Source organism: Palaemon carinicauda, chromosome 9, assembly GCF_036898095.1.
Source record: "Palaemon carinicauda isolate YSFRI2023 chromosome 9, ASM3689809v2, whole genome shotgun sequence".
NCBI classification, from domain to species: Eukaryota; Metazoa; Arthropoda; class Malacostraca; order Decapoda; family Palaemonidae; genus Palaemon; species Palaemon carinicauda.
The window spans coordinates 73,798,513-73,826,475 of record NC_090733.1 but is presented as its reverse complement, the minus strand read 5'-3'; the positions used below and the strand labels follow the sequence as shown (position 1 = coordinate 73,826,475).

The 27,963-nt window shown below is 40.4% G+C and overlaps 1 protein-coding gene across 9 annotated transcripts in view; it reads right to left on the bottom strand.

Annotated features, from left to right (window-relative positions):
* The window catches only part of LOC137646998 (speedy protein 1-B-like), a 920,935-nt gene that overhangs the window by 414,952 nt on the left and 478,020 nt on the right, over positions 1-27,963 (bottom strand). For all 9 annotated transcript variants that reach the window (XM_068380096.1, XM_068380092.1, XM_068380093.1 and 6 more), the window contains one exon: positions 25,732-25,903. In XM_068380096.1, the coding sequence (XP_068236197.1) occupies positions 25,732-25,903 (172 nt within the window). The remainder of the gene's footprint in view (positions 1-25,731; positions 25,904-27,963) is intronic.

Genomic DNA, 27,963 nt, shown 5'->3' with positions numbered 1-27,963 from the left:
GGCGGATGGTGGACCTCAACTTGAATTTCTGATTTAATCAGTTTATCTTTTGGTTCATTAGAAACATCAACATACAAAAGCATAACTTAAATGTTTCTAATGGAGGGGGGTGAGAGAGATGGAGGTCTCTCTCTTTTACGATTAATTGATGGTTTTCTAGGTTTTTGCACCTTTCCCACTACAGGTGCATCAGGTAAGTTGGTTTTAAGTGGAACCTCCATCAAATCAGGCAAGGACATAGCCTGTGAGAGGTTTGTACAAGTTTTTGTAATTGGGTACGAGGGTTGCACAGAAATGGGCAATGCCTTAGTATTAATACACCATGGTAAAGCCTCAGGAGGTAATATGCTTACCTCGTCATTTGACATTCTATCAGATGGTATATTTCTTTTTCTAGAGTTATTGGCAGTACTAGGTGGGTTTGATTTTAATGCCTTGGCATAGCTATTAGATTTATTTTATAGTCTTTTGGCATGTCCCACACTTATATATTCTAAACTAGATTTGATAAGGGCAGCTTCTTCCAACTTATATCGCTCGCAGCTCTTGTCAGTGGATTTATGATTTGAGTTGCAATTCAAACACCTCTCTCCAAGTGCACATTCTCCATGGTAAGATTTGGAGTAAATACCACATATTTTCTCATTTTTTCAACCCTTAGACGGATGTCCAAATTTAAAACAATTAAAACACTGCAGTGGTTTCGGCTTGAATGGTCGTACTTTAATTATTTCGTTTTCAATAGTAATATGGAATGGTACATCAGCATCCTGGAACGTAAGGATTATCATTGATGTACCTGGGACTTTGTGAACTTTCCATACATTTAGTGGACACATGGCCAGTATCTACTCTTCAGTAAATTCATACAGATCTCTGTTAAAAACTAACCCCCTTTCATAGCTAGAATTTAGGTGGGGTTTGACATCTAACTTAATGTCATCATTACTCGTTTTCATGATGGACAATATTACAAACTGTGTACTGGATTTGGCATGGATAAGGAAACTATTTATTCCAAAACGAGATATATCGCTGGTGCAATAGTTCCTACTTTTTTTCTGAATCAATTTGCATATTTTAAAATAATTCCCTGTAACCCCCTTTGATTCAGCTATAAGCCACATTGGTGGTTTTGGCTTTCTCTGGGAGGGCATAAGTAAATCTACGTCTTTTTCCAACCAATTGGCAGGCCTATACACATCCAAGTCCTTTGGTACCTTATCGCAGAGAACAGCCATGACATTCAAGTTATTAATTTTAATATTATTCAAGTTACTTATTGCACTAAATGCTTCGTCATAACTACTGTAAGATATCCAAGAATCTCATGTTTCAGCTTCAAGTTTCATCCTTATTTCTTTTATGCATCCATACCATTCAAATGCTTTATATAGATCATTATAATTTGTCTCTGTTGAAATTTCAGTAACATGAAGGATTCAAAGTTTCCTCGTGTTACCCAAATTACTCGATTTCCAAATATTAGTAGAATGGTCCTTTCCCGTTCCGAGGTATTCAACAGAACTTTCCATATTCACATTATCAGAGGTCGTCAACAGTGCTGGGGGGGGGGGGATCAGCAAATCCAAGGGATGGGGAGTCAGTATTTGAAGGGTCCATAGTTAAGGGTGGGATTTTCTTTTTGTTGAGAATTTTAAGATGGAATCATACGTTAGAAAGGAAATTTGCATTCTCCACTATCGGCACAATGAGACTATACTTTCAAGATGGTCCACTCCACACCCTACCCGAAGGATAGCATCAAAACAGATATAGAGGCACAGGTGTAAGCTAAACCCGCCTGTAAGGACTGAGACTAAGGATATCTGTAATGATGGGCTTTCAGCTAAAAGCCAAGAGTCCCACCTCAAGGATATGATCCCCCTGGATTACGATGACCCAACCCTTGAGAGTAGTTCCGCCAAAAAGGTCCAAACCATCTTTGGGATGGCTGAGATCATCCAATGCTCTATATAGCTTTGAATGCGAATACCTCCCAACCGTGATCCCTTCTCCTATTCATCTAAGCAGGCAGTAATAACGAATGTGGATATATCCATGCCATTTAAATAAAATAAAAATATAGATAAATAAATTAACAAATAAAATATATATATATATATATATATATATATATATATATATATATATATATATATATATATATATATATATATATATATATATATATATATATATATATATACATACATACTGTATATACATGCATACATCTACACACACATTATATATATATATATATATATATATATATATATATATATATATATATATATATATAACTTAAGAGAAATAATACTCATAGAGTTAGGACAGCAAGACAAAAGAAAGTTGGTAAAATTAGGAGAAGGTCGAAGAAATATTAAGCAGAAGGAATAGAGGAAAGGGAGGGAAATTTAGATTCGAACTTAGGGAGCAATTTCCCCAAGTTCGAGAGTCCTCTTACCTGTCACAATTCTTCAACAATATGAAGAAACCAAATGACTGCGTCAAGGTATTCTCTCATTAAGAGGGATAGTGTTTATAATGATTGGTGCATGATCACTAGTATGCCAATCATCTAATGTCCTCCAATCGAAATCAAGGAGGCAGTTAGAGCTTGCAATTGAAAGGTCAATGCATGACAAGATACCTGTCCGGACATGGAAGTGTGTGGGCTCTCCTGTATTAAGGAGTCCGACATCCTTGTTTTCCACAATTGATGATATAATATTGCCCCTGGTGTTTGCTTAAACATCCCCCCCCCAAAGCATGTCTACCATTCAAATCTTCAAGTAAAAGAAAAGGTTGAGGGAGCTGTTGAATTACCTCTGCTAAATCATCATACGATATGTTATCATTTGGAGGCAAGTACATCGAACAGATTGTATATTTTCTTCCTATATCAATCTGTACAATCACTGCCTGCAGAGGTGTATGGACAGATAAAGGTATTTGGGGAATAAAGGTATTTCACCATGGCTCTCTACTTCATGACCATAAGGTGTCCTGTAGCTAATATATTTGCGAGGACAAGGGGTATTAGCATCAAGCTTGCTCTCCTGCAGACGTACAATTATGGGGGAATGCTCGTTATTTAAGAGCTTAACTTCTTCATGTTTGGCCCTCAAACCCTGACAATTCTCTTGCAAAATGGATGAAAAAAACTATGTATTATTTTCTGGAAGAAATCTTTAATGAGGTCTTCCCATTGGCAGTTTTTAATTTGACTATTTTCTGTAGGCTTCTCAAGTGTGGGTCTTGATATTATTATTATTATTATTATTATTAAATGCTAAGCTACAATCCTAGTTGGAAAAGCAGGATGCTATAAGCTCAAGGGCCCCAACAGGGAAAATAGCCCAGTGAGGAAAGGAAACAAGGAAATAAAAAATATTTTAAGAAGAGTAATAACATTAAAATAAATATTTTCTATATAATCAATAAAACTTTAACAAAACAAGAGGAAGAGAAACTAGATAGAATAGTGTTTCCGAGTGTACCCTCAAGCAAGAGAACTCTAACCCAAGACAGTGGAAGACCAAGGTACAGAGGCTATGGCACTACCCAAGACAAGAGAACAATGGTTTGATTTTGGAGTGTCCTTCTCCTAGAAGAGCTGCTTACCATAGCTAATGAGTCTCTTCTACCCTTACCAGGAGGACTGTGGCCACTGAACAATTACATTGTAGTATTTAACCCCTTGGGTGAAGATGAATTGTTTGGTAATCTCAGTGTTGTCAGGTGTATGAGGACAGAGGAGAATCTGTAAAGAATAGGCAAGATTTTTCGGTGTCTGTGTAGGCAAAGGGAAAGAACCGTAACCAGAGAGGAGGATACAATACAGTACTGTCCTGCCAGTCAAAGGACCCCATAACTCTCCAGTGGTAATATCTCAATGGGCAGCTGGTGCCCTGGCCAACCTACTACCTAAATTAGGTTTTATATTAGCCTTTTCAGCGTTCTTCTTACCTAATTCTTGTGGGGGTTCTTGGACCTCAACTTGAGTTTTTGATTGATTCAAGAAGTTTTCTGTTGATCTGAAATATCAACAGGCAAAACGTCATATCTATTTGATGTCATAACTTTGGTGTTTTTAATGGATGAGGGTGAGAGAGAGGGAGGTCTCTCTCATTTCCTATTGACACGTGGTGATTTGTTGTAAGTTTTTGGTGTTTTTCCCACTACAGGTGCACCTGATAACTCTGTTTTATGTGGAACCTCCATCAAATCAGGCAAAGATATAGCCTGAGAGAGGTTAGTATTATCTTTTATAGTGGGGGACAAAGGTTTATTAGAGGTGAGCAAAGCCTTACATGATATGCTTGCCCTATCCTCTAGAATTCTATCAGAAGATGGCGAATTTCTTTTCTGGGGAATAGAGGCAGTAATAGGTGGGTTGGATGTCTCCTGCCTCATTTTTCCTCCTGATTTCAGTACCTTTGCATAACTTGCTGATTTACTCAATAGTCTCTTGGCATGCCCCACACTTGTGTGTTCGATACTGGATTTATTGAGAGGAGCCTCTTCCAACTTATATTGCTGGCAGCTCCTATCAATAGATTTATGATTCAAAGTTCAGTTTATACGATTGGCCTCTAGTGTACAGTAAATTCTCCATGGTAAACATTGGAGCAAGTACTACACATTTTATCATTCTTACATAATTTAGATGGATGCCCATATCTAAAGCAATTAAAAAATTGCAGCGGCTTCTGCTTAAAAGTTCGAACTTTAATTCGCTCATTTTCTATGTAAATGTGGAAAGGCTTATCAGCATCCTGGCAAGTCAGGATAATCATTGACGTTCCAGGGACTTCATACACTTTCCACACAGTTAAAGTACACATGGCCAATATCTCCTCTTCTGTAAACTCATATGTCTCTATAAAAAACTACTCTCCTACCATAACTGAAATTTAGATGGGGTTTCACATCCAGCTTTATGTCATCATTTTCTGTATTTAAATCATAAAGTATAACAGATTGAGTTTCTGATTTGGCACTTATGAGGAAACTGTTCTTCCCAAACCGAGATATGTCTCCTGGTGCGATGGTACCTACTTTCTTTTGACTGAGCAACAAGCCACTTTGGTGGTTTTGGCTTTCTCTGGGAGGGTACAACTACTCCTATGCCTTTATCAATACAATCTGCAGGTTTGTATACTGTACATCTAAATCCTAAGGTACCCGATCGCAAAGAGCACCCTTGAAGTTCAAATTATTAATTTTAATATACATGATAATACTAATTGCATTGAATGCTTCATCATGGTTATCAAATTATATCCATGAATCCCATTTTTCACCTTCAAGCCTCATTCTAATTTCCCTGATGTGACCATAATATTGAAATGATTTATACAGCACATCATAATTGGTTTCTATGGGAATCTGAGTAACATGAAGGATTCGCGAATTCTCCATGTCACCTAAATTACTTTGTTTTTGAACATTAGTAGAATGGTCCTTTAGAGATTCCAGGTCGTCAATAGAGGGATTAGTTTTTGAAGTATCAGCAAGCCGGGTTATCCACCTCTCATCAGATGATGCCAGTCCTCCTATCCCATGTTTCCCAACACGAGTAGAGGTTTCAGCGGGGACCAGTCCTCTATTAGAGAGGGGCTGCCTCTCTTAAGGTGGGCGACTTAAAACCGGATCACTGGAGCCCGACTCTTGACAGACTTGGTCTGCACCCAATGGGGTCTGCCAGAGGGTGATGGCATCTAAATTTGTACAGGTTGAGATAGTATGACATCCATCCTACCCTGTGCCAAATCCAAAGAAGCAGTCAAAACCAAAGTCATACAAGCCAAAGTTGTTAACAAGTTCATGCCCAAGAGGAAGAGAAAGGAGAATAAAAGAAGCAATCAAAAGAACGGAAAGAAAGTGCTGACTAATTTAGTTGGATCAACAATTGGGCACCGAGGTCCAGTGGGAAAGCAGTTCCCACTGTTCATTAGAGCCCAGCTGCTAATCCCTAAGGCCCCCATCCTCGTCAATGCTTCAACATCTGCGGGGTGGAGTCATTGATAAGATCTTGCTTATTCTGACTTGGCTGAGGACTTTATTACCAGACCAAATGGGGTAAAAAGCGTACACCTCTTTGCTGCCCCACCGATCTTGGAATACATCTTGTTCGCGAGCTTGTTGTTCTGGGACTGGGAAACGGTCAAGCTTGTGATCCTTTCTCGATGATGAGAAAGGATCACAAGCCGCCTGCTAACCCAAACACTCGAAGTGGGAGGGTGGAGGGAAGATGACGGTGGTTCGTTCGAAAACGAAAGGACCGGTGCTGGCGAGACCAGCTTAGCTGACATAGTAATTAGCTGGGAGTGTAGAGTGACTAAACAAGTCATACTACGCTGTTACATCCATACCCCATCCCGTGGGAGGGGGAATGGTTGATCATAGAGTTTTCGGAAAAAACTCTGGATCGCAGGAATCAAGAGATTAGGTGGTATGAGAACCTAGGGGTTCTGAATTCATTTGAGGAATTCCTTTCTCATGACCCTAAGGAATTGTGAATCTATTTCGCGTGACCCTTAGAGATCGTTGTGACGAGAACCCACAGGAATTCTGTAGCTGATTCCAGAGGGAATCTTCAGAAATCGTGTCGTGGGAACCAAGAGGGGTTCCCGCAGCCAGAAGCATGATCAGAACCCAAAGGAACTAAGTCATAGTTACATGTAGGGACACGGAAACCCTTAAGCAGCACGTATCCCTCAGGGATTAGGAACCCCGGCAGGTTTCCGAACCTTCATGCTTGTGGGATGCTTCCCGGCAGGCAAGATCGGCACAGGCCCACACTTATGGACAGGATCACAAGCCGCCTGCTAACCCAACCACTCAAAGTGGGAGGCTGGCGAGACCAGATTAGCTGACATAGTAATCAGCTGGGAGTGTAGAGTGACGAAACAAGTCACGCTACGCTGGAAGATCCATCCCCCATCCCGTGGGGTGGAGGTCGAAAATAGAGTCTTCGGAAAAAACTCTGGATCGTAAGAATCAAGAGATTCTGTGGGACAAGAACCTAGAGGTTCTGAATTTATTTCGTGAATTCCTTTCTCACGATCCTACGGAATCGTAAATTTATTTTGCGCGACCCTTAGGGATCGTTATGACGAGAACCCGCAGGAATTCTGTAGCCGATTCTTGATGGAATCTTCAGGAACCGTGTCGTATAAACCTATAGGGGTTCCTGCGAGCAGAAGCATGATCAAAACCCAAAGGAACTAAGTCACAGTTACATGTAGGGAGACGGATACCCTTAGGCAGGAGGTATTTCTCAGGGTTTAGGAACCTCGGCAGGTTTCCGAGCCTTCTTGCTTGTGAAAGGCTTCCAGGCTGGCAGGAGTTGCACCCGCCTACCATTCGGAATAGGATCTGGGCGTTGTCGCATGTGTGGCTGATGTCTCTGAGGCGATGGAGGCCTATAAGACTGGAGAGACTGATGGATGTCTCTCCTTACATGAGTGTTACCCCCTCCCACCAAAAAACGAGATGATATTTTGTCCGAGGACAAGGTAGCCACCCAAGCGAGGTAAGTTTGGTTCTGCGAGGATGGCAAACCGCGAGAACCCTCTCTTGACTGAGACGTAGGAACGTCAAGCGGGGGAGCTTAAAGAGTATCGCGCGATGCTGTTCTGTCACGTAATGTAGAGCGAGGAAGAGCTGTATCCAGAGGTGGAAAGCCCGGAGGGGGAGCAACAGAGGATTGGAAACCACGATCGCGTGCTCAGTCAGAGCTCGTGCGGCGAGGAACCTTGTCACTAACTTCTGTTCTGTGGAAAACAGAAGGATGGCTTCGCGCACCTGAGGGTTTAAAATAGCACTGATCGCATGCGCCGAGATGGTCGCGAGCCTGAGGGTTTAAAATAGTGCTAATCGCGTGCCCCAACATGGTTGCGTGCCTCAGCATAGTGCTTACTGCGAGCGCCGAGATGTTTGCGTGCGAAGAGTTGGTAACGTACACAAGTGTTGGGTCGCGTGAGTGAAGGCTGTCATAAGAGTAAAACTCTTAGTGACTATGGTCACGAGAATCAGAAGGTTCTGAGTGATGGCGTGAACCCCTAGAGGTCGCTCAAAAAGGAAAAACTCCCTGCTACGAAAACGTGAAGGTTCAGCGTAGCGCTGGGTCGTGGAAGCGCGAACGCTCTACACGACGTGAGTCTGAGGACTATATGTCATAAGAGTAAAACTCTTTATGACGATGGTCATGAGCGAAGGTTCAGCGTGTCCTATATTGCAAGATCCAGAAGGGTCAGCACGAGAAACCGAAGTTCCTCTGTCACGAGACACCGAAGTGTCAGCGTGACTAAAGGTACGAGAACCAGAAGGTTCAGCGTAGAGTTTGGCACGAGAGCCTACAGGCTCAGCGATACCGATGTTAAAAGGCCCCGAAGGGTCAACGTAACGGGAAAACCACATTCTCCCAGTCACTAGACCCCGAAGGGTCACAGTGACTAAAGGCACAAGAGCCCGAAAGCTCAGCGTAACCTGTATTGCGAGACCCCGAAGGGTTAGCGAACGGGAAACCGAAGTTTCCTTGTTACGAGACACTGAAGGGTCAGTGTGACTGATGTTACAAGAGCCCGAAGGTTCAGCGTAACCTCTCTTATGAGACCCCGAAGGCTCAACATAACTAAAACCCAAAGGTTCCAAGTCACGTGAACTTGGAAGTCCAGCACGACAGAGGCCCGAAGGACTGCTAAGGTCATGAATACCTGCAGGATCAACAAGATGAGAGCCCGAAGGCTCACGATCACCGCAAGGAGAACCAGCAGGTTCAAAATGACGTCTCCTCACAACACGAAGAGGAGAACGTCCAGCATGGAGGGGGCCACAAACCCTTCCAACCTACAATACTCCGGAGAGGAACGCAGAGCAGACTCTGCCCAAGGGGGAGACTAATCCAACTCTGAAGATACCTCCTCCAAAGGGGAGGCTTGTTCTCCCAGAGGCTGTCTTCTCTTGAGAAAGAGCCTCAAAGGGGAAACCTGCTTCGGAGAAAGCTCTGCCACCGCCCCTGGTGGATCAGCAAACTTCTCGGCGTCGGAAACAGACTCAAGGCCTGACCGACGGGCTGCAGCGCCTGCGACAACCAGCAGCTCTAACATAAAACCTGAACACTAGTTTCCTTTTGCGAACGAGAAAAAAGTTCTCCCAAAGGAGGACATTGCCTAGAACAAGCTTTCTCCCAGCCCTATGGGAAAAAAGCGTAGGCGTATGACCTATGTTAGTGACTGAACAATCTCTCTCGCAAACGGGAGAGAAGTCCTTCCGAAGGAGAACATCGCCAGGGCACCAGCCGCCCGTTGAGATACTACCACTGGAGAGTTATTGGATCCTTTGACTGGCCAGACAGTAATGCATTGGATCCCTCTCTCTGGTTACGGTTTATTTTTTCTTTCCCTACACATACACAGAATAGTCTGGTCTATTCTTTACATATTCTCATCTTTCCTCATACACCTGACAACAATAAAATACTAAAAACTTCTTCACCCAAAGGGTTAATTACTGTACTGCAATTGTTCAGTGTACTTTCCTCTTGGTAAGGGTAAAAGACTCTTTAGCTATGGTAAGCGGCTCTTCTAGGAGAAGGACACTCCAAAATTAAACCATTGTTCTCTAGTCTTGGGTAGTGCCATAGCCTCTGTACCTTGATCTTCCACTGTCTTGGGTTAGAGTTCTCTTGCTTGAGGGTACACTCAGGCACCCTTTTCTATCTTATTTTTTTCTTCCTCTTGTTTTTTTTTAAATAGTGTGTTGGACAGGCTTAATAGAAGGGCCATGGATGCCTGGTGGTTTATCAAGAGGTTGTCTTTTCCTTTTCTGATTATTTTTCTTCTCAAAACCATCCTTACTGACCTCTCTCCAGTTGAAGTGGCTATCCTGGAGGGTATTTAGCCTTGCATGGTGTAGAGGCTCCTCCATGATGACCAGTTTTTCCGACCTTTTACTATAGTCTACGGGTTTCATCAATCACTTTATTTATAATTCTGTACATATTGTTTTCGTTATAATTCTTGTTAATCTAGTTTTTAAGTATGATGTCTCTTTTATTTCTATTAATTCTTATGCTGTCTGGAGACATTGAGCGAAATCCGGGACCAGTACGTCTTAGATTTCGTCAATGTCGTCTTCAGTATGGCAACATTCGTGGTCTTCATGCAAATATTCAAGACCTTACAGTTGCGTCTAGACAGTAGGATATTCTTTTGTGCTCAGAAACTTTGGTTTCCAATATGAAGAACTCATCTGAGCTCCTTATAACTGGTTTTAAGAAGCCAATAATGTTGAAACGTGATGCCATCCCTAGGGCCAGGGGAATGGCGGTGTATATTAGGACTGAGAACCCTGCTTCTCATAAGTCCTGCTATCAATGTGGATGTCATGAGATTCAGGTAATATACGTTTGTGGCAGGCATAACAACTTTTATTTGTGTTCGATCTACCGGAATCCAGACATGGATGATTCTATCTTCGATTGTCTTCTTACCATTAAGGCTAAGATACAAGAAGATGTTATAAAGGCTTCTTTTGTCTTTGTTGGTGATTTTAATGCTCACCATAGGGAGTGGTTAAGTTCTCTCTCTCCTACCGATCACCATGGCTTACGAGCTTTAGACTTTGGCTCTGAATCAGGCTGTGAGCAAATCATAAATGAAGCTACTCACAGGTCTGGTAATTGCTTGGACCTCGTATACACTGACTCCCCTGGTGTTATGACTAGTAAGGTTGGTTCTCCAGTCGGGACATCTGATCATGCCTTGATTTCATTAGTAGTGATGACTGAGAAGCCTGTCCCTTGTAAAATTTATATGAAATCCCAAGCAGACTGGAATGGGATTTTGCATGATCTTTTGTGCTTGAATTGGTCGCAATTATATAGTGGTGTAGATCTTGTTGTCCCTTTTAATGAGAATCTAGTCAACATAATTGATAGGCGTATCCCTTCTCGTGTGCTAAGGTACCGAGTGAAGGACAAACCATGGTTCAATGATGATTGTAGACGTGCTTATTTGGAGAAGCTGGAGGCCTATCATCTTTGGAAGGGTAACAGATTAGATTTGACCTGGAATAACTATATTCAGCTTAGAGCTTTTGCTAAAAGAGTTTATGCCTCAACTGAAAAGGAATACAATTTAACCATATAGAAACCCTTTCTGGTAGAACTCAAGAACATAAATGGTGGTCTACCCTTAAATCTTCACTCTTTGGTATTGATGCAACAGTTCCTCCTTTACTTAAACCAGATGGCTCAGTCACTCACTGCCCAAAGGAAAATACAACATTTTTGGCTGATGTTTTGAGAGTAAACAGAATAATGAAAAATTCGAACTTCCTCATTCTTGTTTTCCTGAGGCTAAACTAACTAGTTTAGCTTTTCGATCTCGTGAAATTAAAGCTCTGTTGATGGACCTTGATGCTTATGGAGGTGTAGACCCAAATGGTAATTTTTCTTTGTTTTTTATAAAGACTGCAGATTTCTTAGCTCCAAAGTTATCTGTTATTTTGTGCAAGTTAGCAAGAAGAGGAACTTTTAGCACTTGTTGGAGAATTGGTAATGTTACTCCTCTATGTAAATGTGTTTGTGGTAGCTCATGTCCCACTGATTACCACCCAATTTCCATAACTCCCATATTATCTAAAGTTTTTGAACGTCTTCTGGCAAAACGTCTTAATAGGTTTGCTGAAGGTAATCATCTATTCCCTAGTTTGAAATTTGGTTTTCGTAAAGGCCTTGGAGCATGTAATGCCCTTCTTACAATCTCCAATGGTGTATAGAAATCCCTTGATTGTGGTCAGGAAGTTCGTATGATTGGCCTTGATTTTAGTGGTGCCTTTGACAGTGTTAATCATGAGGCCCTTGTTTTCAAACACAAACACTTTGGAGTGGGTGGGTCGTTTCTTAGCATTATTATTGATTTTTTAGGTAATAGATCTCAAAGAGTTGTTGTTGACGGGCACCATAGTTAGTATAGGAATGTGATATCCAGTGTTCCACAGGGTAGTGTTCTTGGCCCACTACTTTTATACTATATACACATGACATGTGGTTTGGCCTAGAAAACAAGCTTGTTGCATATGTAGATGATGCAACTCTCTTTGCATCAATTCCATCCCCTGAATGTAGATCTGGGGTTGGTGAATCCCTTAATAGAGATTTAGCTAAAATTAGTGCATAGTGCAAATTATGGGGTATGAAGTTTAATCCTAACAAACTCAAAATATGATTGCAAGTAGGTCAAGGACGGTGGCTCCTCAACATTCGGATCTCAGTATTGAAAATGTTTCTTTAAATTTGTATGACTTTTAAAATTTTAGGTGTGATTCTCGACAGCAAATTTGCTTTTGAGAAACACATTAGGTCTGTGTCTTCTTCAAATGCACAAAAAAACTGGCTTATTGAGAAAGTCTTTCAAGATTTTCGGTGATCAATCTATCAATCTATTCTGAAGAAGTGTTTTAATTCTTTCATTCTACCTTGTTTTGAGTATTGTTCTCCTGTCTGGTCTTCAGCTGCTGATTCACATCTTAATTTGTTGGACAAAAACTTACAGTCTGTTAAATTAAATTTCTTATTCCTGATCTAGATATTAATCTTTGGCACTGTCGTTCAATTAGTTCATTATGCATGTTGCATAAGATTTTTCATAACTCAGACCATCCTTTACATTCAGATCTCCCTGGAAAATACTATCCAGTTCATAATACTCATAATACTAGGCAGGGATTTAATTCTAATAGCCAGGCCTTCTCCATCATGAGGCTCAATACTACACAGTATTCTAGAAGTTTTATTCCAGCTGTTACCTAGTTGTGGAATGATCATCCTAATCGGGTAATTGAATCAGTAGAACTTCAAAAGTTCAAAATTGCAGCAAATATTTTTATGTTGACCAGGCTGACATGAATCTTTTTATAGTTTATATATGGCATATCTGTTTTTGACGTGGTTAATAATTTATATATGACAAATCTATTTTAACTTTGTTACTGTTTTTAGAATGATTTATTGTTAATTGTTCCCATCATTTATTTATTTCCTTATTTCCTTTCCTCGCTGGGCTATTTTTCCCTATTGGAGATCTTGGGCTTACAGCATCTTGCTTTTCCAACTAGGGTTGTAGATTGGTTAGTAATAATAATAATAATAACAAGCTTTCTCCCAGCACTATGGGGAAAAAGCTATGGCGTAATAATCTCTCACGAATGAGAGAGAAGTTCTCCAGAAGGAGGACATCGCCTAAGACAAGCTTTCTCCCAGTTCTATGGGAAAAAAGAGTAGGCGTAATAATCTCTCGCGAACAAGAAAGAAGTCCTCCCGAAAAAGGATATCGCCTAAGACAAGTTTTCACCCAGCTCTATGGGAAAAAGCATAGGCGTAACAATCTCTCTCGCACGAGAGAGAAGTTCCCCCAAAGGAGGAACAAGCCTTGGACTTCCTTTTCTCCAGCTCAAGGGGAAGAAACACAGTCTTCGGAGACGAGATAGCAGAAGCAGATCTCGTCTAGATATCAGTAATTCTTCCTGAAAGAGGGAAGGTTGCTGAAGCTGAAGAGGGGAAGGTTGCTGAAGCTGAAGAGGGGATGCTCTCCCTCGGAAGGGGGGGGGGGGGGGGCCGCCCAACTCCGGGGAAGGTGAATACTCCCTCGTAAGGGAAGGTTCACCAACGCCTGTAGGCGAACCTCCAGGCCGCTCTCTATGCTTCCCATCAACAAGCCTTGTTCAAGTTGAAGGTCGGCAACGAGTGCTACCTCATAAGGTGGGCAGCTCATGAGTGCTACCTCATAAGGTGGGCAGCTCATGAGTTGCCACAGGAAGCACAGGAAATTGACCGGAGTGGTCAAAGCCATCAGCCTTGCTTTCTACGTTGCTGCTATCTGTTAGAAAAGGAAATAAAAGTTGTGATGAATTACAATTCATAACTCTGCTGCATAACATGAACTATTCGAGGATTAAGCTACCTTCCTTGTAAGAGAATTCCTTGAAAGGGAGTGGAACTGTTATAAACTTTAACTCAAATACTGAAACAAACACACGGGAGTGTTGAGAAACCGACGGCCATCCGCGCAGGAGAGGGCGGCAAGGTAGGGGAAGTAGTATCAACACAATGACAACTCCCTTAAGGCGGAGACCGCCAGATACGTTGTCAACTGTAATTATACAAGATAAAAACACATAAAAGAATAAACTAAACATAAAAAACAATCAAGGCAAGTCTGTGCGGGAGAGATAAGCATCATGTCCGACCTCTACCGAGCCATAAAGTAAAGTGGTTACTCAGCCGAGAGGTGTGAGTGAGCGGGGTAGCCAGTCTACCGGACCAACCCCCCAACTAGCGGATGGGCTAGTTATTCCTCACTAAAATTATCATAGCTCGTCTTTCAGCTACGTCAAAAGTAATACCCCTATAAATAGCGGAGGGTTTGTATTTACGTCCGAACAACTAATCGTCAGTAACCTGTTAAATAAGTGTAAAATTAGAGCAAACAGTAAAAATACAGTAACAAAAATGTGGAACCTTATTTTTGGAGTAAGGAGATGTCCGAGAGCAGATGAGGATGACAAACGGCAGAAAACGTTAAAAAGTGGCAGAAAACAAATACTAACTTCAGAAAACAGATTAACTGATGGCGGAAAAAATAAACACCTAATTTTAGGAAACCCATTAACATATAAACACAACTTTATGATAAACTTAAATTTCTTTTTTTTTTTTTTTTGCCTTTTTCTAATTTTGTTTATTTTCTTTACTTTACGATTGGTATTTTCTAAATTCAATTATGTATTTATTTCATCACTGCTATTTTCCTTTCTTTATGGATCACTTTGAGCTTCCTCTTGGCTTACTAGTACTGAAGGTATGTTTCTGAAATGACTCGGGCAAACGTCATTAACCTGGTCAAGACAATGACCTGTGAAAATTTTATCTGGGTGTCTCTTTTCTACAAGAGCCACTATTTTATGGTAGACAGCTAGACCATCCCTAATTTCTGCCGTTGTCAATGGGTCATCCTACTACTCGCTACTAGAGAACTGTTCCTGAACTTTGCTCAATTGCATGGCCTCAAACTCTTTCAGGCCATGCATCGTAAGTTTCTCTTGGTACTCCTCAATTAGCTCAATGTCGTCTTCAACTTCCAGACCCATTGACGTCCCGAGTGTAAAGATCTCAGCAACCTTGAAATAAGCAATAGGTTCTGGATCGTCAACATTTTTGGAATCGGCTTCTGTTTCAGCTTGGCCTTTTGTGGAATCCCCTCGAAATCTTGTGCAGAGTCGGCATCAAGCCACAGCTTCCTCCATGCAGAGTTCAAGACCCCTTGAAACCTGCCAAGCTGTACTGATAATTTTGAGGCATATCGCATCAAAATGCTCGTTCCAAAATTCACAAAGGGTGAAGTTTGTGCTCTTAGTGAATTCGAAACATCTCAAAGAGATATTTTGCATCTCTTGAAAAGATATTTCATGTTGAGTTTCTTGAAGTTGGAAATCCTTTCCTGGTTTATGGGCTGGAGGAGAGTAGTGGTGTTAGGCAGAAGATAGAAAACCTTGATGAATGAAAAATCCTCGAGGCCAGGAGGGTGAACAGGGGCATTGTCCAACACCAGCAGATATTTCAGTGGGGAGGCTCTTCTCTTCCAAATATTTCTTCACAGTCGGGCTGAAACAAAGGTTTACCCACTCAGTGAACAACGTTCTTGTTACCCAGGCTTTGGCATTAGACCTCCATATCAACGGAAGCTTCTCCTTAAGGGGGCCAGCCAAAATGCCAATATAAAGGGGTATAGTAAGTAAAACATAAAATCCTGAAAAAATTCACTGAGCTTCGTATGGCAATGGAGATTGCATTTATGAGATATTTTTTTCAAAATTTCTCTCATTTTCATTGTTACAGGGTAATTAGTAAAAATAACTCAATAAACCATAACCATTGTTCCCTACAAGAAAATGCAGTATTTCTTGATACCGTAAATTTTGATAATTATTACATTATAATGTAAAATAAATTGTGATTAGTGGCATCTGTATAAATTCCACGAGTCGCAGATGATGTAAATTACACCCTTCAACCTTCATTCCTACCACAAACCTCAGAGAGAGTACATACCTGAGTTTGACCTCTGACATTCACTCATTTTTACATTTGTTTTTCTCGTTTTCGACAAGAATTTTATCATTTCAAAGAGGAAAAGACAATTTCAACATATTGCTAACATAAGAAAGAAAAAAAATTCCCTCTACTAAGAGTTCTGAGGAGGGTAATATCATTAGTAGAGAGAGAGAGAGAGAGAGAGAGAGAGAGAGAGAGAGAGAGAGAGAGAGAGAGAGAGAGAGAGCCTTACTTATCTTATTGCCTTAATTTTATGTTTGGGTTCCCCCAGGTCCCTCAGTGTGAGGCACCTCGTATATCCACCAGAGAGTTGCTTATGCATCTTCCGGTGTCTTTGCATCTTCCAGTCTTGGATGGTCTGGGATGCATCTTAGGTATTTATCGAGCTTATTCTTAAACACATCTACGCTCACTCCTGATATGTTTCTTAGATGAGCTGGCAGCAGATAGTCGCTGCATTATTGATGCTGGTGCGTAGTGGATTAATGTCCTGTGCACCTTCCTTAGTTTTCCTGGTATATTTTTGGCACTATTAATCTACCTCGGCTTGCTCTTTCTGATATTTTTAGCTCCATGATGTTTTCAGTAATTCCTTCTATTTTCTTCCATGCTTGTATTATCAAGTAGCGTTGTCTTCTCCTTTCTAGACTGTATAGTTTTAAAAATTGCAGTCTTTCCCAGTAGTCAAGGTCCTTAACTTCTTCTATTCTAGCAGTAAAGGACCTTTGTACACTCTCTATTTGTGCAATATCCTTTTGGCAGTGTGGGTACCATATCACATTGCAGTACTCGAGTGTACTACGTACATAAGTTTTGTAAAGCATAACCATGTGTTCAACTTTTATTGTTTTAAAGTGTCTGAATAACATTCCCATTTTTGCATTACATTTAGCCAACAGTGTTGCTATTTGGTCGTTGCATAACATATTCCTATTTAACATTACACAGAGGTCTTTAATTGCTTCCTTGTTTGTGGTTGTCTCATTATTAGGTCCCTTGTATGCATATACCATTCCTTCTCTGTTTCCATAATTTATTGATTCGAATTTATCGGAGTTAAATACCATCCTATTTATCTCCGCCCATTCATATATTTTGTTTAGATCTCTTTGTAGTGAGTTCCTATCTTCATCACAAGTAATTTCTCTACTTATTCTTGTGTCATCGGCGAAACTTCTCACTACAGAGTTTTCAACATCACAGTCTATGTCTGAGATCATAATAACAAACAGCAGTGCAGCTACTACCGTACCTTGTGACACGCCAGATATTACCTGAGCTTCATCTGATTTCTCGTCATTTGCAACCACTATCTGTTTTCTGTTTTGCAGGAATTCTTTTACCCATTTTCCTATCTTTCCCACAATATTATGTTTTCTCATTTTTTTCTCTAATATATTATGGTCTACCTTGTCAAAGGCTTTTGCAAAATCTAGGTAGATCACATCTGTGTCTTTTTCATTTATCATATTTTTGTATATATTTTCATAGTGTGCTATCAGTTGGGTTTGTGTACTTTTTCTGGGCACAAAACCGTTTTGACCTATATTAAAAAAATTATTTTTAACCAAATAATTATTTTCTTTTTTATTACCCTCTCATACACTTTCATATGTGATGTTAGACTAACAGGTCTATAATTGCTTGCCTCTAGTCTTGATCCAGTTTTGAAGATAGGGGTTATATAAGCTAAATTATGTTTAACATATATCTCGCTCATATCTACACTTTGTCTTAGCAGTATTGCAAGCGGCTTCGCGATAGTGTTTGCAGTTTTTTTTTTTTTAACAAAATCGCTAGAACTCCATCTGGTTCGGCTGCCGATCCATTTCTAATTTCGTTAATAGCCTTGACAATATCTGCTTCATTAATATCTATATCCGTTAGATATTCAACATTTTCTTCTCTCATTTCTGTTTCATTATTCTCATTTGCAATTCTTGGCATGAAGTCACTCTTATATTTTTCTGCTAATATGTTGCATATTTCCTTTTATTCATTCGTTAACTGTCCTTCAATTCTTAGAGGGCCTATTTCTAATCTCCCTTTATTCATCTTTTTTTGCATAGGAGTTAAGTACTTTGGTTTTTTTTTTCTATTTTGAAGTGTCCTTTCTTCTAAGTCCCTTTTTTCATTTTCTTTCGACTGTATAATCTTTTGTTCTGCATTTTCTATCTTACATTTTATTTCAATAATTTTCCACACATTTTTTTCTTTTGCAAGATTTTTCTTCCACTTTCTAATTTTCTGAAATAAGATCCTTCTGTCTCTTGGTATGCATGTCTTTTGTTTATTGTTTTTTTTTTTTCGGTACATATTTTTCAACAATTTTCTCCAGTATTTTGTACAGTATGTCCATATCTACCTGTATATTATCACTAACAAATACATTTTTTCCATTCTTTATTCAGTTCTTCATTTATTTCTGACCATTTTATATTCTTACTATAAAAATTATATTTTCCATATCCTTCCCAACATTTTGTGCTTTAATTCTGCGCCCACTTGCTTTGGAATGGACTATTAATTCTATGACATTATGGTCTGAAATTCCCGTGTTATACACTATTATTTCTTTAACATAATTCACCTCATTCACAAATACTAGATCTAGGACATTTTCCTTTCTTGTTAGAATGTGGTTTATTTGTTGCATATTATGTTCTAATAGCATATCTTGAAGCTTTTCAAATTGCCTCTTATCTTCTGCGCTACTATTACTCTCTTTTTTATATGTATACATACAACCACTTTCTTCTATCCGTTCTTTCCAATCCACGAACTAAAGTTAAAATCTCCGAATAGGAGTATATTCCAGTCTTTATGGTTTCTACATATATCATCTATTTTTTCTATTATTATGTCAAACTCCTTAGTATTTGGGGGTCTGTAAACTACAATATTCACTAGTTTTTTAAATTCAAATTCTACCGCAATCAATTCACATTCTTTGTTGCTGTATTTTTCACAGACTTTTCCTTGATTTATGTCTCTTTCATATATTGCGGTTCCCCCTTGATTCCTATTTGTTCTGTCTGATCTATAATTTTGGAAACCCTTTATCTGGTCATCACTGCCAGTCTCTTGGGAATACCATGTTTCACTTATATTTAATATATCTACTTTTTCAATTTGGGTTAGATCTTCTAAGAACTCTATTTTCCTTTTAGAGTTACTCGTGACTAAACACTGTGCATTCATCACTATTATGGTTTATGTTTCTTTCACATTATTTAATATTGGTAATAATATGGATTCTTCCATGCTTCCTTCCTGTTCTGATATGATGTACTTTTCTTCATTTCCAGGAATTCTGCCATTAAAAAATCCAACTTTTCTATTATATTTGCTCTTTCGCCTTCATATTTATTTTTGTGTGTATACCTGCAATTATCCCCATACCTGCACCAACCCCTGGCATTATAGACGCATTCTTTGTAGTTGGGCTCTAAATGTGCATATTTGGGTTGAAAGGCCTCATATCTTGGGGCCTTTGGTGCATAACGCGGTATATACGCGGCCAGATTTTTTGTTTCTTTTTTTGTTTCATTTTTGCTTTCATTTTTCTTTTCAGTTTGCTGAGTTTTCTTACTTTCATTCATGGTTGCAGGATGCATATATCGACATTTTTTGTTGAAACTGCATCCTTTTCCTTCTTTTAGGTTTTTGCATATTATTGGATGGAGATCTCTGCATTCGTCTCTATATCCGTCTAAATACGCACATTTACCATATATTTCATAATTATGGCATATCTTTGGATGCTTGAGAGAGAGAGAGAGAGAGAGAGAGAGAGAGAGAGAGAGAGAGAGAGAGAGAGAGAGAGAGAGAGAGAGAGAGAGAGAGAGTTGTGTTGGAGAAGCTACGGGCTTGCCTGAAATGAGCAAAAAAAGCAAGATATTGAGCAAAAGAATCTTCGTTTATGATTAAATTATGATAAATAATTTTGTTTTTGTTTATCAATATCCAAAAAGAAAAAGAAAATTCATAATAATCAGGATTTATTAGTATTATCTTTGTAAAAATACAAAGAAAACTTTGAACGGCCTCTGACATTCACTCATTTTTAATTTTGTTTTTACTTGTTTTCGGCAAGAATTTTATCATTTCAAAGAGGAAATGACAATTTCAACATCTTGCTAACACAAAGAAGAAGAAAATTCACTCTAGTAAGAGTTTAGAAGAGGGTAATATCAGTAGTGGAGAGAGAGAGAGAGAGAGAGAGAGAGAGAGAGAGAGAGAGAGAGAGAGAGAGAGGAGAGAGAGAGAGAGAGAGAGAGGAGCGGCCGCCTTGCCTCACAGGAGCCAAAAGAAGCAAGATATTGAGCAAAAGGATCTTCATTTATGATTAAATTATGATAAATAACTTTTCTTTTACTAATACCAAAAAAAAAAGAAAAAATTCATAATCATCATTTATTAACATTGTCTTTGTAAAAATACAAAGAAAAATCTTGAATGCCCGTATCTCAAAAACTATATTTATTGACCTTCAAATTCAATAGTCTTCCTTAGTTTTAAAGATATAGCATTGAAATTTGGTATATAACTTAGAAATACATTATAAAACAATGAAATGAAGCCCTTTTTTCCAATTTTTGTTTCATATTTTTTTTTTACCTTTTTCCTGATTTTTAGGGTTTATTTTTTTTTTACCATAATGAAAAAATTCATATCTGGCAAAAAAAAATTACTTTTAGAAAATAAACTCATATTATTGGAGGTCTATATCAGGTCTATATAGGGTAGTAATCCCATATATCAGTAATAATTATCAAGGGATGAGAGAATTTGAAAAACACAAATTTTCAGGATAAATCACCCTGGTATCGCAAAATCGAAGGTCAGAGGCAAAAATCCTATGCAGTTTGGAGATGACCAAAGTCACCTCATTAAGTGGTATGAATGTTAAAGTCCTATCATTAAAAATCGGCATTACCCGGCCGGGCCCCTTAATCACTTTGTGGGCCTTGAAGGCTCGAGGAGTTTCAGAGTGATACAGCAGTAGGGGCTTTCCCTTGCAATCCCCACTGGCATTTGCACAAGTGTAAGGGTAAGCCTATCCTTCAAAGCCTTATGCCCGGGTAGCTTTCATTCTTCCGCGTGGATGAATGTACGACGAGGCATTTTCTTCCAAAAAACCCACTTTTGTTGCAGTTGAAGACTCTGTGGACTGTAGCCTTCCTGAGAAGTCAACTCGTCAAACATGTTAACAAAGGCTTTGGCTGCTTTCATGTCCGAGCTTGCAACCTCCCCATGACGCACCACTGAATAAATGCCTGTCTCTTTAATTTTTCAAACCACCAACAAGAAGCCTTAAACTCTGGGGGTGCCTGCTTCTATGTCTCTTCTCCTGCATCGTCTATGGCCTGAGCACACACAAGATCAACAAAAATAGTGGTGGCCTTCTGACAGGTTATCGTCTCTGTAATCGTGTGTCTGGCGATTTCCTTGTCTTTAATCCAAACAAGCACCAGCCTCTCCATCTCATTGTGGATGTGGCTCCTCTTGCTGGATAAAACAGTCATGCTCTTAGAAGGTGTTGCTGCTTTGATGGCTTCCTTCTGTTTCAGGATTGTTCCTATCATAGACGGCGTTTGGTCACATTCCTTTGCGATTATAGTTGACAGCATACCAGCCACATATTTCTTCATTATTTCCATCTTCATCTCCATAGAAAGTATCCTCTTTTTCTTTGCCGGCAGATCAGCAACTTTCTTGGGACCCATGGCTAATAAAGTAACGTAATACCACAAGACAATACAGTACAATGGTCACGCAAGCGAAATCACAAACACAAAAGATATCCAAAGAGTTCTCAAACTTGTGGAGACAAGTAGGTGCAAATAATCCTGAAGGATTATGTTTCTCAAGACTAGTTCCGAATCACCGGGAAAGGCTGCCGGAGCGAGTGATCGGGCAACCACTGTGTAGGCCATCTGCTTGGTAAGGCTCCGGCGACGTATGGGAGAGAGCGCATGCTCAACGAACGTAGATCTCGTCATTCAATGAAGATTTTGATGTATCAGGTAACCATCTACCAAAACAAGTGATCAAAATTAGTTGTAGTAGTGGTAGTGGTCAAAAGAAAACGTTTGTGAAGGACGAACGTACGAAAACACTGATGAGAACCAGCGAGCAAATGGAGATGTTTGTGCATCAGCATGTGCGGGCCCTTCAAACATCTGCCTGACATCTTGAGGCTTGTCAAAAAACAAAGCTCAAAAGAAAATAAAAGCATCGGGAACCTGAATCCACTGTACTTGTGTGAAACACCAAGTTCCAAGTGGCAAGTAAGGTAATAAGCACCAAGGACAGTTGTGCTTTGCCTCTCGCATCATTGGCGAGTGCTGGGTTCTGGATTAGGATTCAAGAAGGAAGTGTGTACCAAATTCCATCAAGTGCATGTCGTGGAAAGCACTATCGTAATAGAACGATTAGTAGAAAACAAAGGTTGAAGTTCTGTGTGCTGAAGCCATGGGTGCATTGAAGTAGCACACACCTGTGTGCTGTCTCGGACGAAAGTCCTAGCGTTGATGAAGTTGCGCTAGTTCCTGCTCTGGATAAAGTCTAGTGTGTGTCTTCTAGATGAGGAGACTAGAAAGCGATCGTAGAAGCCATAGCACTTGAGATCTCTGTGCAAGACGAAAAGAGAAGGAGTTTCACTGGAAAGAGCAACATGCTTGCTTGCAGTGAGAATCGTAGCAGGAAGTGCTCTGAGATCCTCACCAGGGAAGTTCTCAATCGAATTCGGAAAAAATCACCAAGAGTCAAGGCTTCCGAGGTTCTTCGGGGGCGGTTGGCGAATCTACCTGCAAGTGGGAAGAGCTGTTGTTAAAGGCGAAGGCAACTTTACCTCGAAAGGAAAAGTCATGAGATGGACAGCATTGTGACACTGAACAGTGGTCGCTATTCACAAGATGTCACGAGTTGGACAGCGCTGTGACATGAGTTGGCCTGCAGAGTCATGATGGAAGTTCGAATGCTAGTTGAAGGGACACATGCAGGAAACTAGTCACAAGCTGGTCTGTGTTGCCTTATTGAAGGTCCAGAAGAGCAGAAGAGAACCGTCGTGTGATCATGAGTAGAGGAACACAACAAATGATGTAAGAGGTTGCTGGACTACCTGGAACCTGGTAGGGAGCTGACGAGTGATCGCAAGCTGATGGGCTATCGTAAGCTGACAGGCACTCAAAAACTGACACGAGATTGTGGGCTGAGGAGCAATCAAAAACTGACGGGCGAAATGAGGGCGATCGCGAGCTGATGGATGATTGAGGGCAGTTGGGAGCTGATGGATAATTGAGGGCAGTTGGGAGCTGATGGACGATTGAGGGCAGTTGGGAGCTAATGGACGATTGAGGGTGGTTGGGAGCTGATGGGGGATCGAGGGCGATTATGAGCTGATGGGCGATCGAGGGCGATTGTGAGCTAATGGGCGATCGAGGGCTGACGAATGATTGCGGGCGATGACGAGCTGACGGGCAACCATGGGCAATTGTGGTCTGACAGGCGATAACGAGCTGACGGGCAACCATGGGCAATTGTGGGCTGACAGGCGATCACGACCTGACGGGCAACCATGGGCAATTGTGGGCTGACAGGCGATCACGACCTGACGGGCAAATGTGGGCGATCGCAAGTTGACAGGTAATGTAGGCAATCGCAAGCTGACAGGCAATGTAGGCGATCGCAAGCTGACAGGCAATGTAGGCGATCGCAAGTTGACAGGCAATGTAGGCGATCGCAAGCTGACAGGCAATGTAGGCGATCGCAAGCTGACAGGCAATGTAGGCGATCGCAAGCTGGCAGGCAATGTAGGCGATCGTGAGCTGACAGGCAATGTAGACGATCGCGAGCTGACAGGCAATGTAGACGATCGCGAGCTGACAGGCAATGTAGACGATTGCAAATGTAGACGATTGCGAGCTGACAGGCAATGTAGGCAACCGCGAGTTGAAAGGCAATGTAGGCAACCGCGAGTTGACAGGCAATGTCGACGGGACAAGTCTACAAGACGAGATGAGTCAACAGTGCGAGATGAGTCTGCTGGGTGAGGTGAGTGCTCTCAAGCGACATGAGTCTACTGGATGAGATGAGTCTGTTGCTATGAGATGAGTCTGCTGCTAGGAAAAGTAATATCTTCTTCATACTCCGACGGGCCACACTGTGATGAATTAGGAGAAGGCATGGACATGTCCATAACCCCCTAAATTCCTTGTGGTCAAGACAACTCCGGGGAGGTCAAACCTGCGTACGGAAAAGGCTGTCAGCAATGATGATCAGGAACTGCAGCAAGTGCTGGCAATAAAGGTGGTGACGGTAGGAGATGCAACTTCCACAGGAACAGGAACATGCTTCAAACTTTGCAGTCCCTCCGCTGACTGCCATAGCAGAACAAGAGAGGACGTCGTCGTCATCACTGAAATAAATCACTCGGGAGAAAACCTAAACCGGGAACAGGAAAGGTGTACCCTGAGAGGCACAGGAACAAGCTTCGAACTTTGCACTCCTACGCCAGCTGCATTAGCCAAACAATGGAGAGCGAAGTTCTTAGCGCTGAAGAAAACTACTCAAGAGAAATCTAACTCTTGGACAGGAAAGGGGTCCCCCGAGAGGTACAAGAACATGCATCAGACTTTGCACTCCCTCCGCCGGCGGCCATCACAGAACGAGGGAGCACGGCACCGTCAGTGAAAAAGAGCAAGACCGAAGTTGAACTCTGGGTAGGTGGCAAACAGCCTTCCCTCCGATGAAATCGCAGGGTGCGAGCAACACCTGCTTCAAAACAGTGAAGGAGCATCCACACGGAGAATAACTCACCTGCAGCGGAGGAACAGGTCACTGCACTTGCAGGAGCAGGGGAAGCCTCCAGCCTAAGGATTGTCCTGCATCAAAAGAGAAGGTATCCTAAGAAAAGGGTTTTCAGCCCTTAAATAACACTGGCACTACACCATCTCCAAACAGCAACACTCACACCTGCGAAAAATATACTGTAACAACAAAAAACAAAACTAAAAGAACAAGTTAGTCAAAGGCCAGTTAAAAATGGTTGGGCAGTGGAGAGACGAACGTCCACTCTTTAACGAACTTAAAATAAAAGTGACTGCAGAACACAGATGTGTGTGTGAGAGGGGTAGCCGTCTACACACCCTACCCCCAACTCGCAGTGGGTTAGTTACACCTCGCAAAAAGTCCTATGGCTAGTTTTAGGTTCGCCAAAAGTATATTCCCTAAAAAAGAGCCAAAGTTTTGTATTCTGGTCTCGAAATAAATCATAAAAGGGTCTTCATCATAAGAGGTTAAAAGAGATTCGACACATAAATGGAAGAAAGGAATGTTCAATGGAACTCTGAGGCATAGTGTGTGAGGCTCATTGTAGGAACTACATCTGAACTATACAGTATTAGAAAGAGTTGCTGTGACCAGAAAAAGGGAATCGTACAATTGAATTAATTTATTTATAATCTAATATCAAAGAGAGCAAAATTTTTCTTAATAAAAGTGCTATACTGTACCTTCTTTAAGTACATAAATAATTTATTACTCCTATCAACATTACAAAATTTTGCTACAATCAACAGCAAATATGATCAACTAACCTGATTACAGCATTTCTTTGATACAACAGCACGGCAATTTATTTTCCAAAAAATAGCGTCACGCCTCTGTATAATATGTGAATATCTACAACGCCATCTTCTTCCTAAGGCCCAGGGGAACACTTCATACTTGAGTTCTTCATCATCTTCTTCCATATCGTGTGCAAGGTACCTATAAAAAAAATCCTAAATTTATAATAAATGAATATAAAGATATTCTCTCTTACAGTATATGAAACAGGTTAATTCCTAAGGTAAAGGTTAAGAGACCTATTGTACAGTATCTATTTGATGGTTAATGGGAAGTCCTCAGAGAAAGTGGAAGTCCCCAAGGATAGGCGAGGTTCCCCCGGTTGGGGGGATGTCCCTGTATAACATTTATCCCCGTGCATATATTCAGAATGAATTATGTATTTTATGTTTTACACATGAATGTATAAAAATAGTAACTTCTTTAAAAAATTTATAAAGGACATAACGATTCAGCCCTAACGGTTTTCTATGCAAAAATTGTGTATATCTATAAAACATCATCAAGGTAATTACATAAAGGCTACTCATACAACCGCCACCTTGTGATTTACCAATGGAGCAAAAACATTCATATATCAAGCTAAATATTTGCAAAACATTATGCTACACTAGCCTAAAACTTACCTAAAATGGGTCAGAATGCTAGGCTAGTCTAATAAAACATTTGAAACCATGTTAAGTTAAAAAAGGTAAAGAACTGACAAATTAGTTTATTCTAAAACACTTGCAAGCCATCATAATAATTGGAGCAATAATGGCATTATACACCGAAAAATGTAAACAACTCTAGGCTAAGTAAGGCTACAAACTACCATAAGGGATCAAGGCATAGGTAAGAATAAATACTTAAATGGAAACATAGAAAATTTCATAAATATTTAATAAGTGATAAGGCACACAATCTTTCTCAGGAAGACATACAATTGAAGATCAGTAAAGAGAAGACTGAATGAATGAATGAGAATCTAGTCAAGATAATTAATAGGCATATCCCTTCTCGTATGCTAAGGTACCGAGTGAAAGGCAAACCTTGGTTCAATTACAATTGTAGACATGCTTATTTGGAGAAGCAGGAGGCCTATCATCTTTGGAAGGATAACAGATCAGATTTGACTTGGAATAACTATACTCAGCTTAGAGCTTTTGCTTAAGAGTTAATACTTCAACTGAAAAGCAACACAAGTTAACTATAAAATAAACCCTTTCTGGTACAACCCAGGAACTTAAGTGGTGGGCTACCCTTGAACCTGCACTCTTTGGTGTCGATGCAACAGTTCCTTCTTTATTTAAACCAGAGGGCTGTCAATCACTGTCTAGAAATTGAAGCTCTCTTAATTGATTGATTGATTTAGTTTTTTCAGGCATCCTGACATCCAAGGTCATTGACGCCGGTAACATTTAATTTATGCATACAAAAATAAAAATTAAATAAAATAAAATAAAAAATAAAAGAGTATTCAATTAAAATCATAAAAGTTGAACGTCATAAAAGTTAAATAGTTTTCAGAAGACCTGCTTCTGAAATAAATCTAAAAATACCACTTGCATGGTAGGACACATCATTTCCTAGAATCTTGGCAAGGATGAACCTGCCACCCTCACCTCGAGCCTCAAACAAATATCTATTCCTCAAGTTGTTATAATTGGGGCATTCGGTCAACAAATGCCTCGCTGTTAGAGGTACTAAACAGTCGTCACAATACGGTTGCTGTTGGCCCTTCAGCAGAAACTCGTGTGTCAACCGAGTGTGACCAATACGGAGACGACAAAGAGACGTCTCCCATTTTCGAGGCATCATATTATACCTCCAAGGAGATATGTCATTTGTTACCTCTCGCATTTTATTCCCATCTAGGCTATACCATTGCTGTTGCCATTTATTGCAAACCAATTTCTTGATGTCAGGTAACAAATCATTACAGGGAATGGGATACCTTCTTGGCAGCAACTCGGATGCAGCCTTCTTAGCCAGTGAATCTGCCTTCTCATTCCCAGACACACCTACATGTGCTGGAACCCAACAAAATTGAACTGTTATACCTCTCCGTCCAATAATAAAAAGCCATTCTAAAATCTTTAGAACTAGAGGGTTATTAGAATTAAAAACTTCTATAGCTGGAAGGACACTCTTGCATCACTAAAAATTGTAAAATTACCCTCCTTCTACAACGCTATTTTCTCAATAGCGGTTAATATGCC